Genomic DNA, 24,923 nt, shown 5'->3' with positions numbered 1-24,923 from the left:
GTGATAACCAATACTTTGAACTGAGAACGGTAACTGATAGGAGGCCAGTTGAGTGACTGCAGAATGGGAGTGATGTTCATGCTCCTGCTCGCTCCTGATAACAATCACGCTGCAGTGTTTTGCACCAATTGGAGTCTTCTAGTTAACGTAGATGGGAGACCTATGTATAGTGCATTATAGTAGTCAAATCTTGATGTTACCATAGCATGGATCCAAGTGGCCAGGTCGGCCTCGTTGAGGTAAGAAGCCATCTTCCAGGCTAGAGTGAGGTTGTAGTTAGCATTTTTTGCAGCTGCCTTAACTTGTTTTTCTAGTAGTAGCATTTGTTCCAGTATAACCCCTAGGCACTTAACCAAGTCTGCAAGGGTCAAACTCCATGTCCTTTAAGATCTCTGCCTTCCCAACAAGCATCACTTCCTTCTTGTCTGGGTTCAATTTCAATTTGTTCATTTTCAGCCATTTCAACACCATTTTCACCAAAATAAAATTTTTGTTTGTCTTTAAGGTGCCACAAGACTTCTGCTTATTTCAATACAGTGGCTGAGAGACTAAGCTAGAATTTTTAAAAAAGTTGCCCTTGTCATGTACTCATTTGGTGGCTTTAGAAAACCACTATCTCTGAGCCTCAGTTCTCCAGCTGTGATGAGGAGATAAAGAAAATTAACCTTGCTTCCACTGCCTGATTACAGTGGAGAGAAGATGGTTTTAATCAGCTTTCTGCTTTTTAAAATTTCATGGAAACTATACTCAAAATTTCATGCAAACATTTAAAGTGTATGGTTTGCAAGATGGTATTAACCTATGTTTCCACTTTCATTGTAGCTCTCATAAAGAAACCATTCACTGAAAGGTTGCTACCTTTCTGAAATAAAATGGCGAACAAGCCTACCTGTGATCTAACATTTTCAATTCACTGATCCCAAATTGTGACTTCTAAGGAGGCCCCTGTTAAACTGGTTTCCAGTTCACTAAAAACTTTACAGCTCACAAGTATCCCATTATCTAGCATGTTCTTAGCTCACTGAATACAGATTTACTACTTAGAAACAACCCATTATCTAGTATGTTTCCAGTTCACTGGAAATAGATTTACTACTCATATACAAGCCATTATCAAACAGAGTTCCAACTCACTGAATATTGATTTAGAATTCATAAACAGTCCATTATCTGACAAATTTTCAGCTCACTGAACAGATTTGCAACTCATAAACAACCCATTATCTAACACATTTCCAGCTCACTGAAAGTAGATTTACAGTGTATAAACAACCCATTATCTAACATGTTACTAGTTCACTGAAAACAGATTTAGAACTCACAATGATATCAGTAACTGACAAGATACCACCACCATAAATAATAGGAACTGTTTAACTTACCACTTCTTCCATTAAACACTATGTATATTGTATTCACATTTTCAAATTAAATCCCTTGCTCTAGGTATGAGGTCAATGTTGCTGAACAATGAGGAATTGCTTTATTTTTTTAAAAAAAATGCCTTGGTTTTTGTTCAGACTGTCTTTAAATAATAGTTTCAAAATATACCTTTTTTTTAAAGTGAACTAAAAGAACTCTTTTACAGCCATTCAGGAAAATGTTTGTAACTTCAAGAATGGCTGATCAGATGTGTAAATGAGTGACAGTGGTTGGTGGTCTGCCCCCATCCCAATGAGAGACAATAGTTAATACATATCTAACTAATGTTATAGGCCGTTTCCACACACGTTAAATAATCCACTTTCAATACGCTGTAGTGCACATTTGTAACTGATTTTCCATGTGTGGAACAAAAAATCCACTTCTAAAGGATAACTAAAGTGCATTGAAAGTGCATTATTCAATGTGTGTGGAAACGGCCATAGACTGGCAAATCAGGAGAAGGAGCAAGTTAAACTAATCTTCTGACCTGTTAAACACATCAGCTGTCTTAAGAAGAAATGATAAATCTGAATAGTCATAACCCTGCAAAGCGGCACAGAAAGGAGCATTTAAACCAGCAGATCAGCTGCTTGTCCGGGATCTCCCAGACAAGCAGCTGATCATTTAAACAGCGGGGCTTCCTGGCCAGCCAGCCAAGGAGTTCCCAGCCAGCCAGCCAAGCCCCACCAGCTGTTCAAATGGCCATTTCCCCATGGCTCAGAGCGGCGGGGAAAAGGCAAAACAATGGGGCTTGGCTGGCCGGCTGGGAACTTCCAGCCAAGCCCCACACACAGTTTAAATGGCCATTTTCCTGCAGCTCGGAGTGATGGGGAGATGCCATTTGAAGAGTGGGTGAAGCTTGGCTGGCCAGCCGGGAGTTCCTGGCCAGCCAGCCAAGCCCCACACATAGTTTAAATGGCCATTTCCCCACAGCTCGGAGCGGCAGGGAAATGCCTGTTTAAACAGCGGGGCTTGGCTGGCCAGCTAGGAACTCCTGGCGCTGCACTGTGGCAAGGAAAGGGGCATTTCACCGCTGACTCGGCCGCTTGTCGCCTGCTGTGGTGAAATGCCCTTCTCCCTGACGCTGTGCAGCAGCAAGGAGAGGGGCAGTTCACCCCTGACTCAGCTGCTTGTCAGGGGTTTCCCTGGCAAGCGGCGGAGTGCAGCCTGCAGGAGTGAAATGCCCTTTTAACTTTTAATCCATCGGGTGATTGAGTGGCAGCTTGTCAAGTTTAAACTTGTGGAGTTTAAGGGGAGGGGAGACGGAGGGGTTCTCTCATCTCCCCTCCATCAGGTGAAGGGGAAAGTGACAGCCCAGCAATTTTAAACTTGCCACGCTGCCACTCATTCATCCAGTGAAGGGGAGATGGAGGAATTCCCGTCTCACCTCTATTGCGTGGATGAGGCAGTGGCAGCCGGAGCAAGTTTAAACTTGCCAGGCCGCCACTTTCTCCTTCACCTGATGGAGGGGAGATGGAGGAATTTCCCCATATCCCCTATATCGGGTAAAAGAGGCACCGGCGGCCACAGCAAGTTTCAGCTTGCTGTGTCGCTGCTTTGTCCTTCACCCAACGGAGGGGAGATGGAGAAATTTTAAGTATCAGAAAAGCCATAAATATCAGTACTCTCGATACTGGTTTAGTATTTGGAAATGTATTTTTTTGGAAATACAAATATACTCAGCTCCTTTATTCCCTATAAGGAAATATTTCTGGGGAGGGGGGCTGGAGGGACCATTGCTCAAGAAAACTACAGAGAAATTGCAGCTTAGATACTGTTTCCTGTCCACCAAAGACCTTCCAACTTTCAAGTGAATTGGACCACATGGCCACCAAACAAGGTTCCTCATCTCTCCATTGTTTCCTATGGAGGAAAAATCCAAGGCTTTCTTCTGAAGTGCCCAGAAGCTTTACCAAACAAATACAGAAAAGCAACCACTGGCCAAAACCCTTGAAATACAAACAGAACCAACAAAGCCCCACAGAACCAATGTTAGATCAGATAATCTCAGCAGAATCAACTGACACAAGCCCGACAGAATGAGTGCCACTCAAAGAAGTCAGGCAGAACCCAGGGCAAATGTTGTAACACAATAGACCTAACATCAAACCAGATCTTATCTGGCACAAGCCAGTAGTACCAAAGCCAGCCAGACCTAGCAATGGCAACCAACACATACACACAGAGAGAAATAATGTCCCAAGGAAGTCCTCCAAAAGCATGAAGAGGGGTTGAGCACTCACCCAAGTTCTTCTCTTTCTGCAGCTTGTACTGTGACTGGCTCAGAAGAGCCTAAAGACAGAGCTGAACTGCCCTTCCTCACTGGTGCTCCTGTTCCCTCTCCTTCCTACCCTGTAAAGAAGAAACACAACACTGAAGTACAACAGCATACATTAACTTCATTATAGGAGCTTTGGGCGGGTTTGCTTCTGCTTGTTTTCATACATAGACATTTTCTTTTCCTTTTGAGAGTGGCAAGAAAACAACATTTGGTACCATTTTTCTTAATTTTCTGTGATCCTTCCTTCTTGCCCTGTGTTATAATTGTTGTTATGTATTTTTATTACAGCTTTGGTTCTAATTATGCGTTTCTGTTTTGTTTTAATGGTTTTTAAGACATGTTTTTATTATAAATGTTTTTAATATGCTGTTGGCCTGATGAGGGCAAAACAGTAGGGTATACATTTTGTAAATAAATCCTACTCCCATTATAAAAGTGCCTTCCAGAACTATTCTATTATACAGTAGTCTGTCCCCTTTATAAAAATGCCCTCCTGAACAATTTTACACCATATATGAAATGCCAGAAATGTGAAAGCTTTCCTGGCCTCTTCAAGGGGCAGTGCACAGCAGAGAATGCACATGTACAGGCAGGTATCGATCGTATCCATTTGCAAATTGTGCAGATAAAACATAAAGTACATTTTAATTCAGTTCAAAAGTAAATTTGAGGAAGAAGGCTGATGTTCTTTAGCTTGAATGAGAAGATTAAATTGTACAGTGGTCTTTGACATGGAAATGTGCATGCCATCTTTGATTCCAGTTTCTATTTTTCATTTTGATGACAACAAGTGCTGGAAACTCTGACTCACAAGGTATGTAGTAGCTAACACAATTAGAGTTCCAAGGTCATCTTGGGCTGACCTTCTCCTACTCTGAAGAAAAATTCTCCTCCCACAGTGTATGAAGCTGTTTGCTGGGATTAGAAGCCTTTAGTAGTGGGGTTGTGTTTGTAGCTTCAACTGTCTTTATTGTATCACCCTTAAGAAACTTAAAGGTTGTGTGGTTACCCACCCAAGTTTATGTAGATCAGGGGTTTGTGTTTCCCTTAGAAAGAAACTGGCACACAAGGCTTATGGAGTTTTAAAAGGAAACAGAAGGTTTATTTACAGGTAGGTTGGGTAGGTAGGGATGTAAACAGGTACTTAAAAGCTGGAGTAAGTAGGAAGCTTTTGCACAGATTACTTCACTGGCGTGAGGCATAAAACACTCTATATGTTAATTTCTTTGGTTGCCAACTTAGATGAAAAAGGTTGGTGTTTTCAGAGTTGAACTCTTTAAAGTAAAGTTCTTCTTTGTTTGACACCCCTTCACTGGTTAGTTGCTCCAATTTGTGTACACACAGAGCACTCCTCCTCTTTTACTGCAGACCTCAGGGTACTCCACTGAGTCAAAACCCTTTTCAGATACTGGGCAGGAGTTATACCAAAGCTATAACCTGGTTCCTGTGACCAGGGGAGACTCCTTTCTACTCACTTCCTTGGCCCACTACAAGTTCCCAGATCTTTTGTGTCTCAGTAAAATTTAGTGCTGCCTGTACCACCTTAGTACATGAACTAAAAGTGCTTCACAACGTTGATGTTTGTACTGTAAGGTACACTTTTCCCTTTCTTTCTTACACAGAGGACTCTCTGGCTGACCCTCTCTGGTCAGTTGCCCAGCTCCAACTCTCTAACTCTTCAGTTAACTCCAACTGTCAACCATTCTGTTAGCACCAACTGTCTCAGCTCATCATTCTAACACTAACTGCCATTCTCTCTCTCTGGCTAGCCACAGAAAGGGGAAAGGACTTGTCAATAAACCTCCCTTCCTGCTGCTGTTTCAAGCCTTTACCTGCCTTTTCCTGGATGTAGCATTTGACAATCCTGACATTTTAAAGTCAATTCTGTCACAGCTTGTATCAAGGAACACCAAAATTCACCATGGCCCAATATAAACAAAGACAGAAGTCCATAAACATAATGGCAAAGTATATTTTCTTTCATTCCTATCAATGGGAAGCTGTTCTAGATGACATAATAAGCTGATTGTGACTATTGTACATTATCTAACCATGTATAGTAGCACCCCACGCCATCCTACTCTTTTTTGGAGTTGATGAATACCTTAATAACATAAGTTGACATAAAAAAGAATTTTTTCCCAAAGGCAATTTTCAAAATGACAGGAAAGATAAGAAATGATAGGAAAAAATTCTCAAAGACAGCCATCTAACAACAATCTACCCAGCAATACAAAATATATTATAGGGTACAAAATGTATTATTCAGAGGATGGACATTGCCACCTGCTCCCCTCCTGATCCCGGCCTGGGCTTCCCTCTGTGGCAGCACCCTCTGATGGTGCACCAGGGTAGGAAGTGAATCGTCTGGAACATGTTTTCTCTTTTATATAGTAGGATGTACCGCACCAATGAAGAGGCCCCCAAAGCCAAACCAGAACTTTAAATAAATTATCAACCCTGACAGTGGCAATTGTATTCATGCAGTATGCAGGTACTTAACACAAGCATGCCCAGCGCTAGTGACCCTAATGTAATTTACAGAATAATATCCTTACTGCTGCCCAATAGTTTCTGCATTGGAAATTTGAATAATTCCATATTCAGTGAAGGAAAAGAACCATTAAATAATTGATAATGCAGGATGTTGCCTAACCTCACTTTTGTACTACAGTTCCCAAGCAGTAATGTAAGCAGTCATCTGTGTGCCTCCTTGAAAAGAATGTGTACACAATTTAGATCTAAGAAAAAACAGCAAGTGTTCTCTATTGTTTTCCATAGTTGACTAATGCCAAATGTGGGTAGGTACTGAGAGCTGTGAGTGGTAATGGCTTTTGAACATGTGGTTGCAGCAACTCTTAGAATTAACTGTCTTTAAAATTTTATCAAGTATATACTAGGGACACTTGAATATCTTCTAGTTTACCTCACCTCCTGTTCTCCAGTGGAAACAAGGCAGCCAATTAATCAATGGGCTGCTCAACTGCTTGCAGCCTGTTTACACTTATTTGTATATGAAAGACTGCTGGCAGCTATCAGAAGCCAACTCCCACCTGAAGGGATCAGCTGGAAGCCAGCTTCTGTCTCCTACCAGGGAAATTTTGCTGTATTTCCAGCAAAGTTTTGTGGGGAGACAAGAGCAACTTCCAGCTCTTCATAATAATTAGCTGTAAATTGGATTTTCCCACTCTTCCACCCAGGAAATTTTTCTGAGTCACAGACTTGCTGAGATGCTTCAAATTGGGGACTGGTGACCTGAAGCCCAAGCGATTCTCCTTTCCTCTCCAAGCTGTTGTGTACTGTTGTAGTCCCCAGAGGCCAGGGGCCAGAGTTTGGAGGCCAGTTATAACCAGGCAGCAAAGAGTAAATAGAGACCAATTCAAATGTCAGGGATTCCCCAAAAGCCACAAGTCCAGTCCAGTCCCAGGGTTAGTCCAAGAATTACAGAGAAGCCAAAAGTCAGGTTCAGTCCTAGGGTCAGTTCCAGAGGTTGGGTAGTAGCAAGGTCAGTGGAGCAGCTGTATAGTGTACTTGTTGCATCTACAAACTGCTGCTTCTTCCAGCCATTTTTATGGCAAAATCCTAAGAGCTAAACTTCCCAGCCAGTTATTTGGCAGTCATTCTGAAACTACTCATCCAACTGTCAGTAGCTGACAGTTGACGACGGCTCATGAGTTTTTCACTCCTTCTGGAGTCTCTGACAGCGTTGGCACTGCAAGGGTGTAAGAGAAGTGCGAGGATGGGGATGGACTTCTGCAGCCTTGGACTGCTTCAGAGTCCTCTGTTTCAGCTGTAGGCTGTGCTTTCCAATTAGCTGGTGACCTGATCTGTTGTTGTTCTTCATCTGACTCAAGGTCAGCTGCAGCTGTGTCAATTTGCAGGCTAACTGTAGTCAGCTCTTCGTCTGGTGAATCATCACTGAGCACAGACTGAAGCTGACTTATGACATGTTGGCTCGGGCAGCAGAAAAAAGAAAACGTATTTCCATCTCTTCCTTTGGCAATGGGGAGATCTGAAGCATTTATTCTCTTTTCTCCCTCTCCTAGCTTGAAAGAATAGGAAATAAGAGCCAAGCTACAAGTGATGCCTGACACAGGTTGGACACTTGTCAGTTTCCCTCAAGTTTTGATGGGAAATGTAGGTGTCCTGGTCTCACAGCTTGGCTCTCCATTTAATTGAAGTTTACAGAAACCCCCCGTACACATCCAGCGGAGGGGAAGGGTGTCACCCGGCAAGAGCCTGACGCCTGCACTTCCCTCCCAACCGCATGTTCTCCCTCCCATAGACTGCCGCTCTGTAAACTTCAATTAAACGGAGAGCCAAGCTGCAAGATCGGACGCCTGCATTTCCCATCAAAACTTGAGGGAAGCTGACAAGTGTCCAACCTGTGTCAGCTGTCACTTGTAGCTTGGCTCTAAAACAGCCTTACTATCTTTTCCCTTCTACACAGGAAGATCAGAAGCATTGCTTCTGTCTCCCACCCCCACCTTGGAAGAAGAGAAACAATCTTTCTCCTCTTCCTTCTACATTGGGGAGATCAGAATGATCTCTTATGATCTCCATCTCCACTGTGTGAAGGGAGAATATGTGGATCAGAGACCAATTCCCAGTCAATCCGCATGAGATGTGAGTTGGCTTATTCCTGGAGCTTTCCTGTGTGACAGTGCAATAAGGCTTGGATACAGAGAAGTGCTGGAAGCTTAGAACCTGTTTTCTAATTGATGCCATCAACTCTGAGTTTGCTTCTGACCAACTGTGGAAGTTTCTCAGTGCAATCCAAAGATACCATTTATTGACTCGCAGTCTGATTGCAAGCATAGGGTTGCCAACCTCAAGGTGGGGAGTTCTCCTGTAGTTACAACTGATAGACTACATAGATCAGTTCCCCTGGAAAAATGGCAGCTTCAGAGGGCAGACTCTATGGTGTACCACAGAGTCTAGGTGAAATCCCTCCAAAATTTCCTCCCTCCCACTTCATATGTATTTCCTGAAATTTCCCAGGCCAGAGTTGGCAACGCTAATATCGGCCATGATGAGTTTGACCTGCTGAACAGTTTTGCTGCAAAATTCTCAAAGTATCTAGTATATGTTGGTCTTCAACTTTTTATTATGTTAATAAGTTAAATAAATGTCACATTTTCTAACTTTACAAATTTCATGCGAGGACACAAACCAGGCAATCAAGCAATCTGTCAGGAGATAACTATACACCCTGCTATGTATTCATTTTTATTATACTTTATTATTATGGGTTTAAAAATTTTACTTGCTGCCATGGATGGTTTCCTGCTTTATAACCACCTTAGGAGCCCAGTGGATGAGTAAAGAATTAATTAGTGTCCTCATTGTTCCATTAGTAATATGTGTAAACTGTTGAATCGTATCCTCAGATGGTTTATAGATTTTACAACATTGCTTTCATCTCTGTCACCAAATGGTAGCCACCTGTTTTCTGTTGCAGATATTCTGTATGAACAGATTGTCAGAAAGAAATCTCATTCCCAGAGTCTGGGCTAGTAAAACAATTGACTTTCTAAAAAGGTAAATTGTGTGAACTCAATGAGTTGCGAAAGTGAGTATAGATGTTTAATAGATTTAAAATATCTCAAAAATACACCATCTTACACAGTATAATGTATAATTAGGGCCATGAAAACAATGTAGTTAAGCACAGCTGCTGCATGTGTTTGACATGTCCAGTACAGCAAGAAGACTGTGTTTATCTTCAAGTTGATTTTTTTTTTGCTGCATAATGCTTTATTTTTACACAATCTTTTTTCCTTCACCACTTTCCCCCTGCTATCCCATGGAATGAGCTATATAAAAACTGAGTCTTTATAAAAAGAAATTCAACTTAGAATCAATTCTCCAGCTTCTGCGAATTAAGAAAGCCCCAAATAAATTTTTGTTTGTTTTCCAAATAAATGGTGGTACTGGAAGTAAACACATATGGAGTAAGGTTCCAGAAACCCCTAATCACCAAATAAAGGAGGTTGCGTGGATCCCCTTTTTTCCTCTATATATCTGATTCTCGATATGGCCCTATCTGCAGATACTTAAACTAGGATAAGTTTGCTATGTAGGGTGGAATTTCTTTTTCCAAAATTTTCTGTTTTAGATGTAGCAGTTAGTTTTTCTAATTCTCCTTTCTCTTTCAAAAGAGAATCTCTCTTTAATTTCTCATCAACTTATCTTTGAATATTTTAACAATGTGATAGTGTAGATTTCATCACCTGTGGATATCTGCCTGTTTTTGTGCCCATATAATATGATGCATGGGGTAAAAAGCAGTCTGATGCAGCAAGGATGTGTTCAGACAAGTCCTGGCTTGTATTTGTTTCTTTAATAACTCACCATGTTCTTAATTTTTCAATTACACCCATAGAATATATATAAATAAATACATTGCTTCTTTGAGACCAGTGGCACGTTAGAGACCAACAAGATTTTCAGAGTGTAAGCTTTCGAGAATCAGGGCTCCCTTCTTCAGATTTACCTATCAGAGGAGATTCTCCTGCAATCAGCAAGGGTGAGGCTCATCGATGTATTGTCGAAGGCTTTCACGGCCGGAGAACGATGGTTGTTGGGGGTTTTCCGGGCTGTATTGCCGTGGTCTTGGCATTGTAGTTCCTGACGTTTCGCCAGCAGCTGTGGCTGGCATCTTCAGAGGTGTAGCACCAAAAGACAGAGATCTCTCAGTGTCTCATCCATTGCACTTTGGCTGTGCTGACCCCAGCAATTTCCCTACATGTGGAAAACTCTGCTGCATTATTATTTGTGATACGTGTTCGAAGAAGGGAGCTCTCTGATTCAAAAGGTTAGATTCTGAAACTTGTTAGTCTCTAAGGTGTCACTGAACTCAAATCCTGCTGGTCTAGTATAGACCAACATGAGTACCCACCTAAACTATAAATTACTTCTTAAGAGAACTGACTCAAACCTACCTCTTCATGAAAGAGGAATTGATTCGAAACTGTCTCAGATTCCTAAAAAAGAGAAACTGATTGCTGGAGAAATTTCAGGGAGAAATTCAGTGAAGAGGAATTAAGTGAATTCCACCTAACAACCTTAGAACATGGACCATGGACAGACAAGGCAAATCTTTCTATAAATCTGAGAAAAGCAGAAAAACATGGAATATATTGGGGGTTAAACCCCCAAATATGATAAAAGGAGTGCTTATAGCTATCAGAAATTATCTCTGCTAAGTAACCATTGTAGTATTGCGAGTGTTCAAACTAGTATTATTGCTAGTATTGCCAGTATTGGTTTCTGTCAGGAAAAGGTAGGACTGGTGGTCAGGTTTCTTTCCAGGGCTGTTTTGTCCTTTGAAGGAGGGCTCATACTACTTGCGTGATTCAACTGGCGTGGCTCAGCTGGCACCAGGCAATTTGGGCAGGGTTTTCCCAGGGAGAGACTGTCAGGAGGAAGGGAGTAGGAAAAGCTGAAGATGAGAGTTTGGCTGATGGGTGAGAAGAAGAGAATGAAGCAGGAAAAGGGTAGAGGCTGTGGGGGCTGCTTGTGCACGGAAAGAGGAAAGAGTGAGAAAGGAGGAAATCCCCCTTCTGTTTCCCCCAAATTGTAATCATATATTCATCTTCGTTCTTCTGTGCCTCCACACATGGGGACTGCGCAGGCGCAGGCCAGCCGACGGAGAATTTTCTATAGCTTCTATAGCTCCGAAGGGGCCGTTTGTCGCGCGCCTCAGCGACCGTTTTCCCGCCCAAACGGTCACATGCTCCTCCAGCGACCAACGGCCCCTTCCCTCAGTTCTTTTCTTGCCGCCGCTTGGAGAGAACGTGAGCTTCGTTGCTCTGTGCTTTTGGTGTGTCTTTTGACTTGGATTGATCTTTTGGCTTGGATTTGGACTTTGGACTTCGGACTATTCTTTCGCTACTGATTTGGACTTGACTCGGCCTCGGTAAATACGACTCGGACTGTTTGACTCTGCTTTTTGCGTGTCCCTGAAGATGGCCTCAAAGGCGCTCTTCAAACATTGCCTCCAGTGCCACACTAAAATGGCCCAAACCGATGGCCATGAACTGTGCCTGTTTTGTCTGGGGGAGACCCACAATGTCCCAGCCTGTAAAATATGCCAGGGCTTTACCAACAAGGCCCGGCAGGAGCGCAAGGCCCGGTTGAACTCCTCCCTGTGGCAGAAGGTCATGTCCGAGGGTACTCCGTTGCCTTCCCCCAAGGCCGGCCCGAGCCCCTCCGCTGAGAAGCGTTCGCGAGCGGGCTCAGTGGCTTCTGCGAAATCGGCAGCAAGATCCAGGCCGACGAGCGCTGAGGCGTCAAGAGCCGCCTCTCTGGCGCAGGGTTCGGTGAGACCGCCCCGAAGCGCCTCCGAGTCTCGATCGGATCCGAGGGCGTCCGACTCCGAGACGAGACTAGTGGTGCCGAGTCCACTGTCGGATCCGAAGAGGGCCGCATCGGTTCTGAAGAAATCGTCTTCAAGCAAGGGGTCTAAATGGCGGAGTTCCACAACGAGCCCATCTTCCGGGGGAACGTCGGTTCTGAGGGCCTCGTCGGTACCGCCAGTCAAGAAGCCTAAGAAGGCGCACCGCCATCGTTCGCCACGCTCGGTTCCGACGGAGGAGGTGATAGAGATCCCCCGCACACCTTCTCCCCATCTGGATTCACCGGTCCCTGAGGAGGTACCCAATCCGGTGGCTTTTGAGGAGGTACCGCTTGCGCCCCCTGTGGTCTCGGATCCGAGTCCATCGACCAGTCGTCGGATCCGACCGTCGCCAGATCATCGACCCCCAACAGCTTCCAGCCGTGAGAGGCGCCGTTCCGAGACTGGTAGCGTCGGATCCGGACACTTGGTGGGTTCTCGCCATCATCAGGCCTCCTCCTACATCCCTCCAGCCTACCACTGTCAGTGGGAAGGGGCTCCTGTCGGCTTCGGGTACTCGGATCTGAAGCCATCGACGTCGGCGCAAGGTTGGTTCCTTCCACCGTACCGGGGAGAGGAGTCAACACATGGTTCCGAGGAAGGGGAGGCTGAAAGCGTCGGGGATTACCGATCCGAGACCTGGTCGGAACCGTCCCCGGATGACAATGTAGCGCCGAGCACCAGCTCCCCGTACGAGGACCTGAAGATTTATGCTGATCAGATGGCCCGTATGGCACAGGCGCTGGAGATGGATATCTCTTCAGCGACCCCCCAAACCAAAGACAAGCTCCTGAAGAGGATCTATGGAGACAACCCTGCTACCATTGGCTTCCCCATGTTAGAAGGTATTGAGGAGATCGTGGAAAGGGTGTGGAAGGTGCCCTGTGCCCTGCAACTTCCAAGAGGATAGAGCAGCTTTATAAGATCAAACAGGGCACCTGGCAAGCACTGGCGAAACACCCCCCACCCTCCTCCTTGGTGGCAGAGGAATTCCAACCTCGTCGGTCGGGCCCCCCTTCAGCACCACCTGACAAGGAGGGCAGGAAGATAGATGCAATGGGTAGGCGCCAGTACTCCATCTCTTCCCTGGGCCTAAGAATCGCCAATTATCAGACAATCATGGCAGGGTACCAGCTGTATTTGTGGAAGAAACTGGCGTCCTACGTGGGAGATTTGCCTCCTGAGAAGAAAGCTGTGGTCTCCCTGCTTCAGACTGAGGCTGTGCGTCTGTCCAAGCAGCAGATGAACGCAGGGAGCCATGCTGCCGACACTGCTGCGCGTGGGATGGCTTCGGCCATAGTTCTCAGGCGCCATTCCTGGCTTCGATCTATGGCTCTCTCGCAGGAGGTGAGGTCTCGGGTGGAGAGTCTACCTTTTGAGGGGGACTCCCTGTTCTCTACCTCGACTGATGAGGCCCTCAAAAAGAAGAAAGAGGACAGGCAGACGGCGCGATCCTTAGGTTTGGCTCCAACGGACAAGCCCGCCTCCAGGCCACGGTACGCTCCACGATATGCCCCGTACCATTACCAGGGCAGGTTCCAGCAGCAGCGTCCAGGCTACCAGCAGTATCCTGCCTACCCACAGCGGCACTACGCCCCTCCACAACAACCCAGGCGGCGTAGACCCTTCAAACCTCGCCCGTCACTACCTCCGGCCCAGCAGAAGGATCAGCAGGGTCTTGGGAGGCAGTACTGACGGGGCACGCCAGCCGTATCACCGACTTTTTCGGACAGACTGAGTCCACTCCTCTCCGAGTGGGAGTCAATAACATCTGACTCATGGGTCTTAACGATTGTTGATAAGGGATACGGGCTGGAATTCATTGAGCTGCCTAGGTGCAGTTCACCCCTGACAGGTGTGAATAACACTATGGCCGAGCTGGATGCGGAAATCGTGTCGCTCATGGCCAAGGGTGCTGTGGAAGAGTTGCCCTATGAGGAATCCGTGACAGGGTTCTTCTCCAGGTTTTTCCTGGTACCCAAAAAGGACGGGGGTTTACGCCCCATATTAGATCTAAGGGGTCTTAATGCCTTCCTCAAGGTTACTAAGTTCAAGATGGTTACATTGGCGACGGTGCTCACCTTACTGAAACAGGGGGATTGGTTTGCTGTCCTTGATTTGAGGGACGCATATTTTCACGTGGGGATACGGGAGGAGCACAGAAAATACCTGAGCTTTGTTTATCAGCGTAGGGTTTTCCGGTATAGGGTGCTTCCCTTTGATCTATCCACTGCCCCACGAGTGTTCACAAAATGTGTGGCCCCTGTGGTCTCATTCCTCCGTGAGGAGGGCTGTACCATCTTCCCATACCTCGATGACTGGCTCATCGTGGCTGAGTCGGAGGCTAGGCTGGTGCGGGACATTGACTTGGTGCTTAGCACTTGTGACCGCTTGGGGCTCTTGGTAAACTTTGAAAAATCCAAGCTGGTGCCCACCTGCAAGGTTTCCTACATTGGTGCACTGTTGGATTCCATGGAGGGTAAGGCTCTGCTCCCCTGGGAGAGAGCTAGGTCCCTAAGGGGTCTTGTGTCCATGTTTAAGAGGAACCGTTTCCAATACGTGCGCACTATCCAGTGCTTATTAGGTCATATGGCAGCGGCTACCTCGGTGGTCCCCTTCGCTAGGCTGCATATGCGCCCTCTCCAAAACTGGTTTGTGTGGAGGTACGATGCTATGCAGCATCCTCCGTCCCTCAAGCTCTCCATCCCAAGGGTCATCCTGTCCTCCCTGGACTGGTGGTTGTCTGATGAAAATTTATTTAAAGGGGCGCCTTTTGGCTGTCAGCACCCTGACGTCACTGTTACCACTGACGCCACTCTGCTGGGCTGGGGGGCTTATTGTGGTGATGTATGTGTGCAAGGTGTCTGGTCTGAGAGGGAACAGACCCTCCATATCAATGTGCTTGAACTAAGAGCCATACGTTTCACACTTGTGTCCCTTACAGCACTGTTGAAAAATCGCCAGGTGTTGGTACAGACGGACAACACGACGGCCATGTACTACATAAATCAGCAAGGGGGCACAGTGTCCATGGCGCTCTGCAGGGAAGCCACGCTCACTTGGTACTAGGCAATCAGGAATGGCGTGACAATTCGTGCATTACACGTGGCAGGGTCGGACAATGCCCGAGCGGATGCCCTGAGCAGGGTCTTTCTGCTGGACCACGAGTGGGAACTGAACGTAGAGTGCATTGGGCCGATCTTTCGGATGTGGGGGTCATCCAGATATAGATGTATTCGCAAGAGCGGCGAATACCAAGGCCCAAATGTTCTGTTCCAGGGCAGGGAGCGACCCCCTCTCTATTGGGGATGCCTTCCAGTGTACATGGACTCAGGGCTTGCATTATATGTTTCCTCCATTCCCTTTGATTCCCAGGGTCCTGTGCAAGATAGAGGAGGACGGGACGGACTGCATCCTGGTGGCCCCCTTTTGGCCATGGCAGGTTTGGTTTCCAAAGCTCCTGCGGATGTCCCAACAGACATATGTGAGTCTGCCCCCTCGGCAGGACCTTCTCCTGAACGGGAGCTTAGTCCATCACGACCCCAGGAAGCTGCACCTGACGGCTTGGCGGATCGTTCCTCCACTGTAGGTTTTTCAGATGAGGTACAGAGGGTCCTCCTGAATGCTCGCAGACCATCCACTAGGCGCTCTTATGCGGCCAAGTGGTGCAGGTTCGAAGTGTGGGCACTTGCCAAGGGGGTGGTGCCTGCCAGTAGCCCCCTGGGGGTTATATTCGATTACTTGTGCCACCTGCGTGACCTGGGCCTGAAGGTTTCCTCTCTCAAGGTCCACCTTGCGGCTATCTCTGCTGCTCACACCCGAGTTGATGGTGGTTCAGTTTTTTCTCACCCAAAATCCCGTCAATTCCTTAAGAGCATGTTCAACCTTTACCCACCTGTGTCCGCACCGGTGCCTCAATGGTCGCTGTCCCTGGTGCTTTCACGTCTTATGTTGCCTCCATTCGAACCGCTGGCGACCTGCCCCTTGGACTTGTTATCGTACAAGGTGGCATTCTTGGTGGCCGTGACTTCTGCTAGGAGGGTCAGTGAGCTGTCTGCGTTGCGATCTGACCCCCCCCCCCTTCCTGGTATTTCATCCAAACAAGGTTGTCCTGCGTCCCTGCCTAGGTTTCCTGCCTAAGGTGGTGTCCGCTTTCCATCTCTCGCAGGATATTGCTTTGCCTGCTTTTTTCCCTCACCCTTCCTCGAAAGGGGAGAACGCCCTCCATTCTCTAGACTTAAAGAGGGCCATAGCCTACTATTTGGATAGGACGAAAGGCTTCCAATCGAGTCCTCACCTGTTTGTGTGCTTTGGGGCCAAGGACAAGGGTAACAGGGCTTCTTCACAGACCCTGTCTAGGTGGATTGTAACGGCCATTAGCAAGGCCTATTCCCTAGCTGGGGTGGCTTGCCCGCTTCATGTCAGGGCCCATTCTACGCGGTCCCAGGCATCCTCCTCAGCACTCCTCAGGGGTGTGCCCCTGGCTAACATTTGCAAAGCGGCCACATGGTCCTCTGCTGACACCTTTGTAAGGCATTATGCCATAGATGTCAATGCGGAGCAGGATGTTTCGGTGGCCAAGGCTGTCCTACACTCCCTTTTTTCCTAAGGGAGTCTTGGATAACGTTCTTTGCGTACCTGCTAGGTACCCTTGAGTGAAAGGGTGTATATATGTATATTTATGTGTATATATATGTAAATATTGAGTACTTATATATCACTACACAGTTTGTATAGATGTATATATGTATATCTATAGTGTTGTTGTTCTTGTTCTTTAATAAAATTGTGTTGGATTTCACCCCACCTTCCTTATTGTGTGAAGCTTGGTACACTCCCATGTGTGGAGGCACAGAAGAACGAAGATGAAAACAGGGTTGACATACCTGTAACTTATGTTCATCGAGTTCTTCTGTGCTGACACACAACCCTCCCTCCTACCCCGCTGTGAATTCCAATGCACGACAATGTGGTGGCTGTAACGAGAGTTGGTGCTTTTAAGCTGTTATGGCTGAGTGTATTGGTCAAGCGGCGGCAAAGGAGAACTGAGGGAAGGGGCCGTTGGTCGCTGGAGGAGCATGTGACCGTTTGGGCGGGAAAACGGTCGCTGAGGCGCGCGACAAACGGCCCCTTCGGAGCTATAGAAGCTATAGAAAATTCTCCGTCGGCTGGCCTGCGCCTGCGCAGTCCCCATGTGTGTCAGCACAGAAGAACTTGATGAACATAAGTTACAGGTATGTCAACCCTGTTTTTTTAAAATGAAATTAAATATAATTGAAAACTATTATTGCTGAATCAAATGTTAAGTACTGGGAAATACTTGACATTATCATACTTTTTCTGATAAAATGTTGATATTAAGCTAGAGATACTACATCCAGTTGTAGAAGTGTCCCTTGTAGTGACAGAGCTTTTCAGCTGTTTTTACTCAAAATTTCATTGTAGATGTACAACAAAAGATCGCTCAGACCATTTCTTCAATTATTGATTTTTTGTTGTTTTTGCTATTCTGTTCTCCACGAAAGTCAGATGAAGAGCAGCATGACAGTATTTATAGACTGCATCTCATTGGTGGGATGTTATCCATCTTTGTTAAGTTCAGTAAAAGTGATAGATGGCATTTGGCAATGTAATGATGTGATCATTGTACCATTGCCTCTGTAAATCATAAGCTGTTTCTTTCTGTTGTGTAGACAGTTAATCACTTATATACCATATTATGGATTTAATTCAGATTGTCAGTAGCAGGTGAATAATGTGACCATGTGTATATTAATATCATATCCTGTTAGTGTTCATTTCATTTAAATATGCTATTCATTTAAAAATCATAAACTTGCTTCTTCAATAGGACAAAATAAATGTAATTGGTGCTCTAGGCATTTAATGCCATCAATATTTTCATTTCATAAAATGTTTTTTATTTGTAGTTCCGTGCAATCCAGCAACACATTATATGACAAGATGATTGCAATTGTTGATAGTAAATGTGGTTTTCATAATTTTCACGTTATGAAAATGCATCAAGGGCTCTCTCTCTCTCTCTCTTTTTTTTTTTTGAAGTTGCAGTCAAAATGTCTCTTGGTCCATAATTAGCACATGACAGAATTTCCTTCTTATACTTACTGCATTTATGGCAGCATTCACATTAGTTTACTGTAGTGGTTTGTAGATGGATCTGCTTTTGAAGAATACTTAGAAACTTCAAATTGTTCAGAACTTACTGTTCAGGACATATCTGACTGGTGTTTATAGATGTAAAATTTTATAGAAATGTTGAGGGAAATTGATACTGAGAGCCAGTTTAGTGTAATGGTTAAAAGCGGCAGGACTCTAATCTGGAGAACCAGGTTTGATTCCCCACTCCTCCCCTTGAAGCCAGCTGGGTGACCTTGGGTCACTCACAGCTCTTCCAGAGCTCTCACAGCCCCATCCACCTCACAGTGTGATTGTTGTGAGGATAATAATATACTTTGTAAACTGCTCTGAGTGGGTGTTAAATTGTCCTGAAGGGTGGTATATAAATCTAATGTTGTTATAATATTATTATTACAATATATATGCAGTAATTATTTTTTTGTCAAACCAAAAGTTGGTGGTTGTTGTGGGTTTTCCGGGCTGTATTGCCGTGGTCTTGGCATTGTAGTTCCTGACGTTTCGCCAGCAGCTGTGGCTGGCATCTTCAGAGGTGTGGCATCAAAAGACAGAGATCTCTCAGTGTCACAGTGTGGAAAAGATGTAGGTCATTTGTATCTACTCAGGAGGGGTGGGGTTGAGCTGAGTCATCCTGTAAGAGTTTCCCAGGGTGTGGAATGCTAATGGCGGGAGGCTTCACTGTATCCTGAGGAGGTTCTTTTGCATATGGATTGGTACTTGATGTGCTAATCTTCTCTGCAGGGCTATTGTCAGGGATAGAATGTTTTGTTAGCTTGGTGTTTTTCAGAACTGGAAACCATGCTCTGTTCATTCTTAAGGTTTCTTCTTTCCTGTTGAAGTTTTGCTTATGCTTGTGAATTTCAATGGCTTCCCTGTGCAGTCTGACAAAGTAGTTGGAAGTGTTATCCAGTATTTTGGTGTCCTGGAATAAGATACTGTGCCCGGTTTGCGTTAGGCTATGTTCAGCCACTGCTGATTTTTCAGGTTGTCCAAGTCTGCAGTGTCTTTCATGTTCTTTTATTCTTGTCTGGATGCTACGCTTTGTGGTCCCGCTTTGTGGACCACCTCCTGATCCTGGCTGGGTGAAGGTGAGGGGGTGGGAATTACCACCTGCTCCGCTCCTGATCCCAGCCGGGTAAAGGTGGGGGTGGACATTGCCACCTGCTATGCTCCTGATCCTGGACAGGTGAAGGTGAGAGGGTGGGTATTGCCACCTGCTCCACTCCTGATCCCGGCCAGGTGAAGGCTGGGGGTGTGCATTGCCACCTACTCCGCTCCTGATCCAGACCAAGTGAATGTGGGCAGGTATTGCCTCCCACTTCACTCCTGATCCCAGCTGTGTGATGTTGGGGGCTGGGCATTGCCAGCTGCTCTGCTCCTGATGCTGGCTGGGTGAAGGCAGGTGGTGGGCATTGCCACCTGCTCTGCTCCTGATCCCAGCCTGAGTTTCTTGCTGCAGCAGCGCCCTCTGGTGGTGCACCAGGGTAGGAAGTGAGTCATCTAGAACACGCTTGCTCTTTTATATAGTAAGATATTTGAGGAGTTGCAAACTGCTGCACCCTATGCTACCAAAGTGTATGTTGGAGATTGAAAACAAATTTAGTAAACAAAAGAAAGTGTATTACTTTGGTCAAAACTCTCTCATACTGTCAAAATTGGCATTACTACCAGTGTTTTTGCATATCAAGACTTCTGACTTTGTAACATTGAAAATACGGAAAGGAGAGTGGAATGTCTGAGGGTACTCACAACTGTGTGCTTTACACATTGGTCTTCTCTTCTGTTCCACCCTCCTCCTACTCCAAATTCTATTTTGGTGTTGTTGTAAGATAGTTTGAATGAAATTAAGTGTGATGTTACTTTTGTGGATGTTTTGCTGATTTAATGTTACTGGTTTTTAAAAAATACTTTGAAGTCACCTTGGAAATCTATCAATATTGAATGCTGTAGAAAAAATTTAAAATAAATAATGATTAACTAGCGAAATTTAATTTCTAAAGGCTGCAAAATGTGAGGTTGTCTCTTGTTTTCATGTCTCTTTCATTTATAACTATGAGAAATATCATTTCAGAGAGCTCTCTTTATAACAGTCTTTCTATTATTTGGAATATTCAGTGTTCATGGTATGTGCCAATTGAGTATTTTAAAGTTTAGCACATTTTTTCACTAAAGATCTAATAAAAGTGATAGTTCAGTAAGAAGCTCTCATCTAGTATTTTTAAAATATAATAATGGGAATGTCTTAGAAATCATGTTGCATTTCTATTGCAGGTACAGGTCTTACTTTAAATAGTAATATTTATATTATTTTTAATTGAAGCCATCATTACAGTCTCAGTATAGGCAATTAACAGTAGCTTCTTTTATATGGTAATTATGATTTTTCTTATGTGACAGTTACTTTTAAAAATTCTATTTGGGCAAGGATATTCTTGGTTTAATTATTAAAATTTGTTCTCTATTAGATGTAGGTTCTGTGGAAGGGCTCGCATATCACAGGGCTTGGGATACTTTGTACTGGACCAGCTCTACTACATCTTCTATTACAAGACATACAGTGGATCAGAAACGAAGAGGAGCTTTCAACAGGGAAGCAGTAATCACGATGTCCGAAGATGACCATCCACACGTATTAGCCCTAGATGAATGCCAAAAGTAAGTGCCATATATTTATTAGTCTCTGAATTTTGTATTAAGGGTGAACAGATTTGTGCTGTTACCCTCTTTGATGAAGTTTTAATTGATAGAATTTCAAAAGTAATGTTGGAAACAGGAGAGAAGGTTTAATGTTTTATTATGTTGTATGCCACCTTTAGATCCTTCAGAGCAGCTTAAACATTTTGAAAAAAAAACATAATTCAAATCCTGAAACTGGAGCAAGCAGTTTCCTGATGCTTCCCCTTCCTTCACTTCAGTTGTATCTCCCCTGCTGTTACTATTACTGTTACTGATGCAAACACACACATTAATCAATTGCTTCAAAAAAAGTAACTGATTTAATGTAAAGGCAAGGGAAGTAGCTAATGAACTAATAAACTGGGCAGACTATATGTACACAGTATACAATACAATCCTAAACAGTGCCATCCTAAACAGAGTTACTCCAGTCTACGCCCATTGATTTAGACTGGAGTAACTCTGCTTAGGATTGCACTGTACGCTTTCTAAATGAAGAAAGAAAAACAAGATTCCTAATGAGTCACTTTCAGTACAGAAATTAAAATATTCTTTAATTTAATTTCAGTGGTCCTGCATCAATATATGCATGTTATTTATCAATATTAACCATTCTAAAGTAACACCATGCTTTTACGCTGACTAGATTTAATGTGCTATCAACTGCATTGATGTTAGGAAGCTGTAGATTTTCTCCTGCTCTGATAACACTAGATATCTGGCGCATGTGTTATTCCACTGTCGAGTTTATGTATAGGCATGCCTAGATCTATTGGAACTTGGGCTGGCCGATAAAAAGCCTGTTAATAGCAGAGATTGTATTTTATGCGTAATTTAATTGAAAAAAATGTTAGTTAGACTGCCAGTTGTACTAGACTGTACTATATGCCTGTTGTACTATATGCATTGATGATGTTTTTTATAATTGCATTATTCCACTTGATTATTTGCTTCTATATGGTTTGTAGGCTGCAATAAAATAATGACTGACTGAATACAGAAAGAAATTTGGATGATGAGAATTTCACAAACATCCTTACTTTAAATTTAACATTGCATTATAAAATAAATGGTGGTATTTAAAAAAAATTATTGAAGTTTTGTGACACTTCTAGTAAATAAGTATGCGATAGTTTATAATGGATCAGAATGACTTCATTTCTTTAGAAATACTTTTCAAATTCTTTTAGTTATTAGTATAGCATTCTTTTTGTTTTCAATTAATTTCTATTATAAAAACTGTTCAAAACTGTAACACATGTACAATGCATATGTTTACCTATGCTGTCCTATTTATGGTCAGTACTTACAGTGATTTATATTTTACAGTTCTTTAAATTAGCTCATCATCAGGATTAAGAGACATAAAATAGTACATTTTATGCTTCTTTGTAGAAACTTGTCTTCTAAAATGTGGAGACTTTGTTCTTTAATTTAATACAGTTTAATGTTTTGGACAAATTGGAATGAGCAGCATCCAAGTATCATGAGGGCTACACTATATGGAAAAAATGCGCAAGTTGTCATCAGCACAGACATTCTTACACCAAATGGACTTGCCATTGATCACCGTGCAGAGAAATTGTACTTTTCAGATGGCAGCTTGGGAAAAATCGAAAGGTGTGAATATGATGGCTCACATAGAAATGTAAGATCATAAAGTTTTTTGAAATTTTTCTTTATAACAAATCAAAAATAAGTTTTACAAACTCTTCTCAGTACTTGTCACTATATTTTAATCCCTATTGTGAACAAATGATCTGCAATTATAATATCATATGGAGTTATGGTGCTTCAGGATAGTGTTTCAGGGAGATTTGGCTTGATTTCCAGTCGTTCATTTGGAAGAATAGTGGTTCCTAGTGGGGATACGAATCTTAATCTGCATCAGCAGACAAATTCATTAAGTTCAGCAGCAAATGGACAAGCACCAAAATATGGATGGATTTATCCCCGTTTCTGGATCTGGGTGATTGTCACTACAAGCCATTACCACACCAGGGTTTTGCTAACAAATCTAGCTGGATTCTGTGAGTCTTCCAGTAAAATATTAGAAAAAACAAGCAATGGTGGCATAACTGCTCCTACAGAATGCTTGGCAACTGTCTGCCACTCACCAATCACAATGTTGTTGACACATTAGCCATTTGTAGAAGACCAACAGTTAATCTATTCCACACACCCATCCCATATAATGTGCAAGGAATCTACCAGAAGACCTCCTTCATCACAAATGTCCATAGCTTAGTGTTAAGAAAGTCATATGTAGAACCAGTTGACTTCCCAGCAGAAAGGTTCAAATACCACTCTGATAATAGTGTGTCTCCATAACCAATTGTTGGTGTTTGTGTAAAGGAGTGGAGTGATGAGACACATGGACAAGGAAGAATGGACATTGCAAAAGCTGATGGTTTATCAGGTTCATTTCCATGGTTGCTTTTGCGTTATAATAAAGACTCAGCAGCCCACTTTGTATCTGTTAACTTTAATTTTTCCTTTTCAGTATCCAACTTTCACATAATCTGAGTTATCCTTGTTTGTTGTTAAGGAGGAACTCTAAACAAACAAGGATAACTCAGATTATGTGCAAGTTAGATTCATGAGTCTGTAGCAATTTCTCACTTCCCTTCTTATAATACCTATAGTTTTGTACTTAATTCATTGAACTTCATAATGAATTAGTTTGTGGTAACATGATTAGCATATTATACACATTCTTTGCTAATTATGCAAACCAAGCATTTTACTGTGTTGTCCACCAGTTGCTTTGCATCTCCTCCTATCAACTACTACTGAAAATTCATAGAAAGCATGCTTTTACATGATCCTGTGCTCATGCCAGATCCATTCAAGGTCACATCTGAGACAACAGCAAAGGTTGTCTGGAAAACAGAACTATGGGGCAAGGTTTAGTGCTCAAGGTATGGTGTCTCTGGGTTTTTTACTCCAGCAGTATGTGGCTCTACAGTTAATGTGTAGCAGAAGTTCCAATGTGGGAACTTGTTTGTTTTTCTCCCGTCTTGAACCTTTTCTAGTTAAATATTAACTACACACACATACACCCCTTAGCTTCTATCATTTAGCCTTATTGTAAATAGAAGGTTCTCATAGAATAAATAAGTTTTTCAATTTCAATTTACTCAAAAGTAAAGCCTAGCTATTTAAATAGGACTAAATTCAAACACGTGCATAGTAGTGCAGCCTTAAACATCTCAAATATTTACCAAAATATGCATGCCACAATAATTAAGCAGGGGGTGTTCATTTTGATTTTTTTTGCAATGTTTTTGAATTCAAAGCTGTTGAGTGAAATCTGCATTGTGACTGGGTAGTTTTCCAGTGGGATGTTGCCAAGTTAGATTTGAAATTCATTAGTTTTCTTTCATTCTCATATTTTTGTGACTGTTCTTTTCAATAGGGAAAGGGAAGAGGACAAATTGGAGGTTCTGGGGCAGCTGTTTCTGTAGTCAACAACATCAAATTTGCATAGAATATAGGCCTGCCTCTAAACCATCAACTCATCATGTTTTGAGCATATACAAACAAGGGGTCTGGTGTTAACATACACCAGTATTAGTGAGTGTTGGTGGCGCATGCTCACTGATTCACTGATTCCTATGGTGGGAAGCTGCAAACAAACCATGTGCAGTGGGCTGGTGCCCAAGCAGGAGAGCAGCACTACCAGCTTATGCTAGCCAATGACACTTAGAAATGAAATCCTGCTTTTTGCTTTTTGTTGTTGAAGTCCCTTTAAGAAAGCAAAAAAGTTCCTATATGTTGTTCTTGTATGTGATGACATATAATATCCAGTTACATTTGATGCTCAACATTCTGTGTTAAACTGGTCATCCGTTCTCTCATTCTTGCCATTCACCACTCGGTTATAGACTGGGTCTTGTCAGGACCAGACTGGCATATATGTCCAATGTCCCTTGCCTGTGATCACCTGTGAATTCACTAAATTTTTTCTAATTATTTATTTTGGTA

General features: G+C 43.5%; 1 protein-coding gene across 1 annotated transcript in view; it reads left to right on the top strand.

Annotated features, from left to right (window-relative positions):
* LRP1B (LDL receptor related protein 1B) overlaps positions 1 to 24,923 on the top strand; it is a 1,076,743-nt gene that overhangs the window by 773,722 nt on the left and 278,098 nt on the right. Inside the window, exons 42-43 of the mRNA XM_054970106.1 lie at positions 20,726 to 20,915; positions 22,380 to 22,584. Of these exons, the coding sequence (XP_054826081.1) occupies positions 20,726 to 20,915; positions 22,380 to 22,584 (395 nt within the window). The remainder of the gene's footprint in view (positions 1 to 20,725; positions 20,916 to 22,379; positions 22,585 to 24,923) is intronic.

The sequence above is a fragment of the Eublepharis macularius genome, chromosome 2 (assembly GCF_028583425.1).
Source record: "Eublepharis macularius isolate TG4126 chromosome 2, MPM_Emac_v1.0, whole genome shotgun sequence".
Classification (NCBI taxonomy): Eukaryota; Metazoa; Chordata; class Lepidosauria; order Squamata; family Eublepharidae; genus Eublepharis; species Eublepharis macularius.
Note: the sequence above shows the minus strand (reverse complement) of the source record. Positions and strands in the feature narration are given on the sequence as shown.